We start from the raw sequence: 10,838 nt of genomic DNA, 5'->3' as shown, positions 1-10,838 counted from the left end.
CATGCCTGTTTTGTTCATGATATTATCAAACCTAAACAAACCTTTCTTTCCTTTTGCATGAAGATCTGCAGCCTGGCTTATGAGAGGGTGAGTAAAAACCCCCCATAAAATCACATCACTTGTTGGCGCTATCAGGTTTCTGTCTGGTTCTTGCACAGGGAAAAAAAAACAACTCTTGCATTGGCATTGCGTGTACCTAATGAAGCGGCCAGTGTTGTTAATTAACTAATTGTGTGTACCTAATGAAGTGGCCAGTGTGAGTGTCGTTCATTAACCCTTGTGGGGTGTTCGGGTCTGTGGGACCCGTTTTCATTTTTTATTAAAAGAAAAATGATACAATTAATTAATTTTTCAAACTGAGACTCACTGACTTTGGCTCATTTTCTGTGAAGAACATATATCAGAATACATATTTAATGACCACACAGCATACACCCCCCCTACACATTTCTATTACATATAAGATGTCCGGGTCCACTGGACCCAGGGCTAATAGAAATGTGGAAATTGATGTATGTTCTGTGTAACACACACACACACACACACACACACACACACACACACACACACACACACACACACACACACACACACACACAGCAGGCCTAGACAGGAGGAAGACAGAGTGTAGGTACACAAAACATCAGAGGGTCAAATGTGCGAGAAAATGAGAGCAGTGTTGACAAACAATGTTGCAGCCTTGTGTGGGAACCGCAGGTGCAGAAACACAAAAGAAGAATCCCTGTGGGATGCAGAAACTGGCAGAGAAATGTTCCGTGCAACGTTCATATTGTTGTTACTCAGCCAGCATTTGTGGGTCTGAAGGACCCGTTGCATTTTGCGGCTTTTAATGCCTCACAATCAAACACTTTTATGTTAAAAGATGTTTACCTTATCCCAATAAACATTTTAACATAAAAGTGTTTGATTGTGAGGCATTAAAAGCCACAAAATGCAACGGGTCCATCAGACCCACAAACGCTGGCTGAGTAACAACAATATGAACATTACACAAGGGTTAACTAAGCACAGGACTCATTTAGATTAATGCAAAATGAGTATTTAATTACTTCAGGCAGCACTATGTACAAATTATGAAATAGTTAAGCGAGCTTGTGTGGACACTTTGTCGTCATTGTAATATAAAATAAATACATCAATTGTTAGAAAAAAAACATATGTACAGAACGTAACGCAAAGGTCAGTTTTCGGAGACGTCCCCGCCGGCGGTGCCTGTCTCGCCGCTGATGCTGTCTACGATGGAGGACAAACGCAGTAGGCTACAGGACGCCGACGACTCGCTGGTCCCTGAACGCAGCACAAAAAAAACTTCAATGCAGTGCAAATTCAGTCACATTTTTGCTGCATTTACCTTCGGTTTGGTTAAACAATCTGGCGCTGGAATGCTCAGCGGCCCAGGACTCTGCGGACTTTTTCCAGTGGTTTGTGGAACCAACCACCTGGAGAAACATAAACATATCGCTAATTGATTATGGTTAGTCTGAATAAGTTGGCACTCCAGAACTTTACAAAGTTCAACAAACCGTTATCCAGCTAGCTAGCTGCTATGCTAACTCTTTCATTGTTGCTTTAAGGAAATACGTCATGCAGAGAGGATGTTATGACATACAGTATGTGAGGTTGTATTTTTGCCTCGGAATGCGTGAAGAATGCAGTACCGATCTGAAAAGACCTGATAAGTTCGAAAGAAAAGGAGATGATACAGTATCATCTGCTCACAGATGCCACCTGGTGGCTGTTTGAGCACACTGCAGCTAGGCCTGAATAGTCCCACTCCTTAATGCTTTAGTCATACGCAGGATTCTCACAGGAATGATGCAAGAATACAATCTCACCTACAGTAACGTCACACCAGTTTCCATGCAAATTAGCGCACTTACAATGCGATTCATTGATAATCTATACAAAGTTTTTATTGTACGTCGGAAGCATTTACTTATCCCGACTCCCCAGTTTTAGTCCTGATTACTTTTCTATCCTACGGGCAGTCAAGATGCATGCGCATGTTTAAAGTGACCTTGTGTGAGGACAAGCATGTGGACCTGCCTGGTCCAGCGAGCGCTTACACCGAGTTCTTTAGCCTTGAGTGCATGCTCCTGCTCGTCCAGACTGTGCAGCAGATCCTGCAGCCTCTCGATGTAGCTAATGGCGCTGCGCAGGATCTCCACCTTGGGCAGCCTCTGGTTGGGGTTGGCCACCGTCTTCCTCTTGAGCACGTCGAAGGCCTCATTGATCTTCTTCAGCCGCCGCCGCTCCCGCAGCGTGGCGGCCTTGCGGCGGTCGGTCGGCGCCGACTTCCTCTTGCACACCTTGCAGGCCCAGACGAGGCACTGGCCCTCGCAGTGGGAACGCAGGCCCGGCGGCGCCAGGACATGCTCCTCGCCGCTGCTGTCCTCGCCCGTCTCGGATGCCACGCGATCTTGGCCTGGTGACAGCGGGCTGTCGTCGGCGTTATAGAGCGGGGACACCCCCGCCATGTCCAAGTGCTGCAGCGCTCCATGATCGGCGTCCTCCAGGTAGCGCAGATCGTTGAAAAGATAAGCGTTGGTCTCGAAAAGGTCCATCATATTGTGGCAACGTGGCCTGTGTTTGCTAGAGTGGGACTCCGGTGGCATTTAAATAGCTCAGCCGGGACATTCGGCACCAACCAAGCTTAAATATAGAATGTGAAACTCTATCCCGCTCTGTGGCCGCCTCACGCCATCAAGCATCGCTGTTTCCTAACGCGCTTTTACACCACTGCGACTTACTGGGGAAAGAAGTACACATTATAGAAATGTCACCTCGGGTTTCGCGACAGGTGCCGCAACAAACGTGTAAAATGGCCGCCCAGTCAGTATTTTTCTGAAAACAAGGATGCATTGTTTATCAAATATTTTTCCACGCCAGGATATATTACAGTATATTTTATTGTCTGTGTTTCCCGTTAAATACTTAATGCTGATTCATAACTTGTTGCAACTTAACAGCGCCACAATTGGAAGCCTTGCAGGCGGGAATGTTGAGGATTCCTATTTTTGTACGACTTGCCTGACCTTGTGTGACGAGCAGCAAGAAAGGCACCTTCACTTTTACGCCGCATTAAAAGCCTGTAACTTACACCACGGCTGTCCAAAAAGCGGTCAGGGACTGTTTACAACCCACTGTTACAACTAAACAAGAAAACTTGATGGCAAAACATGAACAAAAGTCATAATGTGACGTGAACAAGTTGAAATGCAGAGGAAGCCAATTAAGTCGGGCCCGCTCTTGTCCCCCAACTCACATCAGCAGGTTTAAATATATCTTAGAGGTGGTTTCACAAAAACAGGTTTTCCTCAAATCTCAGTAAAACTAAGATAATGCTTTTTGGTAGCAGTAGGAGAGAAAGTCAAACACAAATACAAACAGATGGGAGGAAACATTGACAGGGTGAAATAAATCACATTTCTATGTGTAATAAAAGAGGATAAAATGGACTGGAAATTACATAATAATATTCAACATAAGGTGGTGATAAATACATCAATAATGAATAAAGCGAAATATGTTCTGGACCAAAAATCTCTCCATATTTTCTACTGCTCGCTAGTGTTACCATATCTGAGTTATTGTGCAGAAATATGCGTAAATAACTACCAAAGTACGCTTCATTTACTGACCCTGTTACAAAAAGGTCAGTTAAAATAGTACCAAATATTAGATATAAACAACATACAAGCCTTATAGAATCAAAAATATTGAAATTCAATGATTTGGTGCATTTGCAAACAGCTAAAATTATGTACAAAGCAAACTATAACCTGCTACCCAAGAATGTAGAACAATTATTCTCAACAAAAGAGAACTTAAAACATTTGTATGCATGTACAACACTTAAAACCATCAGTATATCAGTACAGTATGTGAACTTAAATTATGGAATGGACTAAGCAAAGAAGTCAAACAATGTACTAATATGATCTAGTTTTAAAAACTGTTTAAAGTCAAAGTTTGTACAAACTGCAAAGAAGAAAAATTCTGATCACATTGAACTTAATTGATAAATGAGACAATCTATCATCTGTCACATATTCAGACAAGTTAAGGAAATTACATAATCTATTCATGTGACCTTTATTGATTATTTCTTTATTCATCATTCATTATTTTTTATTATGTTACCTTACGTAACGAGGCTGAACCTCTCTGTGTGTAAGCTAACAGTCGCACCTCCACCTACAGAGACAAAGAGAGTGGATGACTGACGAGAGGTTTTACTCCGTTTATTTCATTTTGCTATCGAACAAACATAGCACAAAAAGGTATAGGCACATTTTCATCTACCTTTCATGACATGTGAGAAATGAGATAAGGCACAAGGGATTACATTACATCTGGATTCAGGATTTTTTTAGAGGATGTTTTACTACTGGGAGATATGCCTGGTGGAGGTATGCATAATGCTTTTCTAATTATTACTATTAAAAATTGCTCACTTAAGTTGACGTCATACGTTTTGTCAACATCAAATTGTCATGATCCGTACCCGGGTCATGGCATGATTTATGTTTAGTAGGTTCCTATGTTTTAGTCTGTTTCCTGGGTGCCCCCTCTTTCCCTGTTTATTGTTGGTTTCCATGGGCACTGGTTCTCCTCACCTGTCTTTGTTTAGCAATTAGTGTTCCCACCAGGTGTTTTGGTTAATCACTCCCCTTTATAGTTTTCTGTCACCCAGCACTAGTTTAAGTTTCTTCTAGTTTTTCAACTCGCCCCAGTGTTTTGCCGCACTACAGTTTTTTCCTCGCTGTTCACCCTTGGTGACATTTTGGTTTTTTAGCGTCCTCAGTTTTTGTATTTTTATCCTGCCGTAATAATTAAAAGGCTTAATCCTACCTGCACGCTGCTCCCGCTTGTTTTCTGCATTGGAGGGAACACGACCATCGCAGCCATGCGTTCCAATCGTAACACAAATATGAGATCCCAATGGATAATCTCTTTGACAACTGTTCCGTTTGTGTTAACTCATGTTGTAATATTGTTAACTTCATAATTACTTCATCATTACTTTCTAGCTACACAACCTTAACACAATTTCTCATGCAGTGCAAAATATATTTTTTAGATTGTTTTCTACCTTAAGAAAGGTTTGTGCATGTATGGCAGCTGTAGACCATGTTCACAACGCAGGTCAATTTCAATTTTTTTCCCCCACATGTGACCTGAATCCGATTTTCTTTTAATGTCAGTGTGAACAGTACAATTCAGATTTTTTTTTTAAAATCGGACCCAGGCCCTTTTTTGTATGTGGGCATAAATCTGATATTTATCCGATACAGTTCCAACGCTGAGGTCCTGTTCATCCGACCTATGAAAAACGTCACCATTCTCTGGCAAAATAGACGGTCGTGAAAAGAAATGGCGGATGATTGAGCATAAAACAGTCAGTGGCAAATAGAACATCTGTCAATGTCCAACCACTCCTGGTTTTGACTCCTTAACTACAAACTCCTTGGAACAGATATTGAAATACAAACTGCCATGGCCAAAATCCTTGCCCCGTTCCTTCGTAATCTCCTACGCGAAATAGGTTGCACAAAATCCTTGAAATTGCCAGAATGTGCTTTTTGATTGATTGATTGATTGATTGAGACTTTTATTAGTAGGTTGCACAGTGAAGTACATATTCCGTACAATTGACCACTGAATGGTAACACCCGAATAAGTTTTTCAACTTGTTAAAGTCGGGGTCCACTTAAATTGATTCATGATACAGATATATACTATCAGATATATACTATCATCATAATACAGTCATCACACAAGGTAATCACATTGAATTATTTACATTATTTACAATCAGGGGTGTGGAGGGTGGGGGGGGGGGGGTAGGATATGGACAGCAATTAGTGGACAGAGAGAGAGAGAGAGAGAGAGAGAGAGAGAGAGAGAGAGAGAGAGAAAGAGAGAGAGAGAGAGAGAGAGATCAGAAGGCATAAGAAAAAGTATCTGAATTTGATTGTTTACATTTGATTATTAGCAATCCGGGGAGGGTGTTAGTTTAGGGTTGTAGCTGCCTGGAGGTGAACTTTTATTGCGGTTTTGAAGGATGATAGAGATGCCCTTTCTTTTATACCTGTTGGGAGCGCATTCCACATTGATGTGGCATAGAAAGAGAATGAGTTAAGACCTTTGTTAGTTCGAAATCTGGGTTTAACGTGGTTAGTGGAGCTCCCCCTGGTGTTGTGGTTATGGCGGTCATTTACGTTAAGGAAGTAGTTTGACATGTACTTCGGTATCAGGGAGGTGTAGTGGATTTTATAGACTAGGCTCAGTGCAAGTTGTTTTACTCTGTCCTCCACCTTGAGCCAGCCCACTTTGGAGAAGTGGGTAGGAGTGAGGTGGGATCTGGGGTGGAGGTCTAGAAGTAACCTGACTAGCTTGTTCTGGGATGTTTGGAGTTTAGATTTGAGGGTTTTGGAGGTGCTAGGGTACCAGGAGGTGCATGCGTAATCAAAAAAGGGTTGAACGAGAGTTCCCGCCAGAATCCTCATGGTGCTTTTGTTGACCAGAGAGGAGATTCTGTAGAGAAATCTCGTTCGTTGGTTAACCTTTTTGATTACCTTGGTTGCCATTTTATCACAGGAAAGGTTAGCCTCTAGAATGGAACCTAGGTAGGTGACCTCATCTTTCCTGGTGATAACAATGTCACCCACTTTTATAGTGAAGTAATTGACTTTCTTAAGGTTGATGTGGGACCCAAACAGGATGGATTCCGTTTTACCCAAGTGTATGGATAGCTTGTTGTCAGCTAGGACTGAAATTTTCACGAATTGGGGGCCGTATTTAGTTCCACAACAATGTTAGATTACATGCGTTTGCAGGTCACTTCACTGACGCTTTCCGTTCACAATACACAGACATTGCATTATTTTGTAATATAATATACTCCATAAAATTTTTGGATTTTATCAACAAATCTGAAATAGGCACATACCCTGCAGTGTGAACGTAGCCTTACTGTCCTTGGAGCCCAGACATACAAGGAAATTAGCTCAGGAGCGCTATTGGATAACAGTATAACATATTGTCATGTCGGCGACTGTGTTCACTGGGTTTCCGCGGGTCATTAAAAAGAAATGAAAGTTATTACATGGATTTTGCGAAAACTAAAGCATAAAAAAGCATAAATATGATGTCCAGAGGGATTAAAAAAATCACACGATTGTAGGCCTGGGCCGATAGTCAATAAGTCAATTGATTGAACGATAAATGAAAATGAACTGTATAACTTTGCAGCCCTCGATAAATTGCTATGTCTGTGTGTGTTTCTTTTCTTTCACTCCGGCTCTCTAAATGGACCCGTGGTCTCACTCGGTGCATCGCTCTCAGCAGCTGAGTACGCTTATTTGACAGTAGGAGTACATGAACAGAGTGAAGCCTCTTGTTAGTCCTCCACAGTCTTTGTTTCGGTTTGACCAGACGAGGCCGCTAGCCTACACACAGAATTCACAGACATCGCTTTGCTAGTCGTGACACACCTGTGTGAAGCACTGCTAACTAACAAATATTAGGAGGAGAAAAATATTATTATAAAGCCAAATGTCCTTGTGTGGGAATATTTCATCTTCAAACTGAATGAGCAACATGAGAGCCCATCAACAAGCAACGTGCATGTACTATATGTCAAATTTGTTGAAAGGTGATGGCAAAAAAGATGTACCCGGTTTTTCCAACTGTTGAAAACATTGCACTTCAAGATGTCCAATATTTATTCAAGTTACATGTTTACTAACAGAGGTTGAGAGCGTTTACTCATTTAGGATATTGACTTTCCAATTACAATGGTAAAAAATACAGTACTGAAAAATATGTCTATTGTGTTCGAAAGGGTTACTTTTATTATCATTATGTATTATAATTACGTTAGTGCTTAATTTGGCCACATTTAATGTAAACTTTTCAACTATGTAACATTATCATTGTCAAATGATAATTGTATGCTTTTGACAATAATGATCTAATGTAGGACATGGGCATGAAATTAGTTTTAAGTTGCATTAAAAAGGCATTAAATTAGAACTGCTGATACCTGCAGAAACCCTTGTACAAATTAGCCTTTTATTGGCGTCTCCAAACCAACACTGTTTATGTACCTTTCAGCAAGATGGACTGCACACTTTCCAACTAACACTGCTCTGGCTCCAATAAGCAGGCAAATGAATCATAGCTCAGAACTATACCCAATACTCCCGTCACTACAATATATTATAAAATAATTAAAAACACAAGAATCCGAATAAAAATATGCACAAATGGAGGAAACCGTATCCTCAAACTTTCCGGCTATGTCGACAACTTCCTATGTGGTGTCGAGAAAAATCTCTTACTAGTAATAATACGCTTTCGCCCATACAAGCTGATGTGTTGGGAGATTGTTTCTTTATTAATGTATAACATCTTAGCATATGTTTTAGCCTGTTTGCAAAATTACAAATATCAAAATAGCCACCAAATCCTTTGATTTTTCAGCATGCCGTACTAAGTAGAACAAGATTGGACACCCCTGATGTACACAATGGCTACTACCTACTTATTGTGGTTTCCTAAAAAAACGCAAATGGAAATATTTAGCTTAAAATACACTTTACTACAAGTTACACGTTTCAAAAAAATATGTGAAAAAATGCTTTTAAATTCCTGGAATTTGCTAAACTGTAGTTTTAACATTAAATAGTTGTATTAATTGTTACAAGCCAGTAACGAGCACGTTAGAGCTTAGCTCAATTGACCATTAAGCAGCTATCTAGATGGTAGCATACTAGTTAGCATTTCTGTGTTGTTTTTCTCGGAATAAAATTTTGATAAAGTAAGGGTTTGCTGGTCAACACTTAAGTGGGGGAAAAGGATGGAAAATGAACATGTCAGGAGAGAGTCAGCGGAATGAATGCCGTTAGTACACTTTTAAATGCCAGATGTTAATAACTGTGAAAGGTCAGGACACTAGTCCACGGTGTAGTGTGTCAGCCATCTTGCAAGTACCATTAGTCTCACCTACATACAAAGATAAGGGCATCTTGCTAACCGGTTAGCCGCTAATGATAGCATTTAGTGCCTGCTCAGTCAATAACTGATAATATCGATGAATAAAGCAAATAGGTCAGTTTCGTTGTGTTCCGCGTTCCCCCGCTGTGGCCCAATTGCGTATTCTCGCCAGCGGGCTACTGTGCATCCTGCACCACGGGCCGTAAATTCCCCATTAGCAGCAGTGGGGTTGAGGGGCGGTTGACGCTTCAGCTGTCAAGGTGAATCACGAGATATCCCGAACACAAAGTCAAACAGGCCTCTCAAGGCAAGGAGCGCTGTAAATCTGTCCCCGATAAAGAAACCCCCGGAAAAGTTCCGACCCAAAAAGCAGAAATCAACAAGGCCGTCAATGTCAGGTTAATATACGACAGTATGAAATTGTTGTAAATGATACTACTTCTATACTAAAGCGTTTGTGTTAGCCTAGCCTAGCTGAAGTAAAAATTCAGCGGAAACTTTTTTATTTAATTTATTTGTTTACTTTATTTAAGAAATATCACAAAAGTGTCATGATTTGCTTTGCATACTTTGCATCTTTGTCTCCTATGTTTCTGAAAACAATGCCTAAAGACTTACTGGATTAACAATGAATTGCTATCTTGGCTAACCCTAGCCGTTTTTTACTTCTATATTTGTTATTGATGCTGCTTGTTCTTTTTACGGGCCAGGGGTGAGTTTTTTTTTATCGTCCCATTGTAGAAATAAAATTAAACACAACTAAAGGAAAACATAGAGCAAATAGGCACAATGTAAAGCGAGAAATATGAAAAGTTGACACTAAAACTAATAACACAAAGCTTTGTCTTTAAATATACATTTTTAAAAGAATTCAGGTTTTTCACAAAACTAAATTTTTTTTTTTTTACAGTGGCTGCCCCCCCCCTGCATCCTTAGGTGGCGCTCGGTGAAAGAAATGTAGACACCCCTGACTTAGGCGATCCTGTTAATGAACCTGAACTTTAGGACCCCCCAGCCCCTCAGCCCTAGCGCCGTGACAGACACAGCACTCCTTGTAAGGCAGCTCCACACCTGGGATATGGATTAGCCAATCATGGGGGGTTAAGTGATGCGGTCGCAGGCCCGACAACAGTGCCTCACCTGCAGGTCACGGTGCTTTGAGCTTGTAGGGTCGGCAAACGCATGTCTCAATTATAACAATGAAATTCAAAATAATGTTTATAGTTGACTCCTTTGTTTAATGCATGAACCATCTTTAATCATCTTTATGAAGTCATGGTGCTGTGCTCCAATGTAAGTTATGTTATGGTACTAAATGACCCATACACTCACCTACAACAACTATATTAATCTTTTTTGCTTTGATAAACACAGTATTAACATAGATGTCTTAAAGGAGTTATATTACGATTTAAACCTCCTTCTACTTCGTCCCTGTTGGCCATGTTATAGTTTTTAGTGCTTCCATATTGAGTCTACTGACAGTATAAGTTCAGGGTTTCCCTTAGATCAGTGGTCCCCAACCACCGGGCTGCGGCCCGCTACCGGTCTGTTGATCGATTGGTACCGGGTCGCACAAGAAATAAAAAATTAAACTGAAAAAAAAATAAAAAAAAATTATTTTTAAATTAAATCAACATAAAAAACACAAGATACACTTACAATTAGTGCACCAACCCAAAAAACCTCCCGACCCCATTTACACTCATTCACACTCATTCACACAAAAGGGTTGTTTCTTTCTGTTATTAATATTTCTGGTTCCTAGATTATATATCAATATACAAACCCCGTTTCCATATGAGTTGGGAAAT

General features: G+C 40.6%; 1 protein-coding gene and 1 long non-coding RNA gene across 2 annotated transcripts in view; one reads left to right on the top strand and one right to left on the bottom strand.

Annotated features, from left to right (window-relative positions):
• LOC133661484 (uncharacterized) overlaps positions 1 to 10,838 on the top strand; it is a 42,637-nt gene that overhangs the window by 4,690 nt on the left and 27,109 nt on the right. Inside the window, exon 3 of the long non-coding RNA XR_009827951.1 lies at positions 64 to 87. This is a non-coding gene — a long non-coding RNA (uncharacterized LOC133661484). The remainder of the gene's footprint in view (positions 1 to 63; positions 88 to 10,838) is intronic.
• myf6 (myogenic factor 6) lies at positions 1,202 to 2,636 on the bottom strand. The gene is made up of 3 exons (XM_062066803.1): positions 2,088 to 2,636; positions 1,373 to 1,460; positions 1,202 to 1,308 (listed from the first exon to the last, which is right to left on the bottom strand). Exons 1-3 carry the CDS (start codon positions 2,634 to 2,636, stop codon positions 1,202 to 1,204), a joined length of 744 nt encoding a protein of 247 aa, XP_061922787.1.

The sequence above is a fragment of the Entelurus aequoreus genome, linkage group LG12 (genome assembly GCF_033978785.1).
Source record: "Entelurus aequoreus isolate RoL-2023_Sb linkage group LG12, RoL_Eaeq_v1.1, whole genome shotgun sequence".
NCBI lineage: Eukaryota > Metazoa > Chordata > Actinopteri > Syngnathiformes > Syngnathidae > Entelurus > Entelurus aequoreus.
This window is presented reverse-complemented; position numbering and strand designations above follow the sequence as displayed.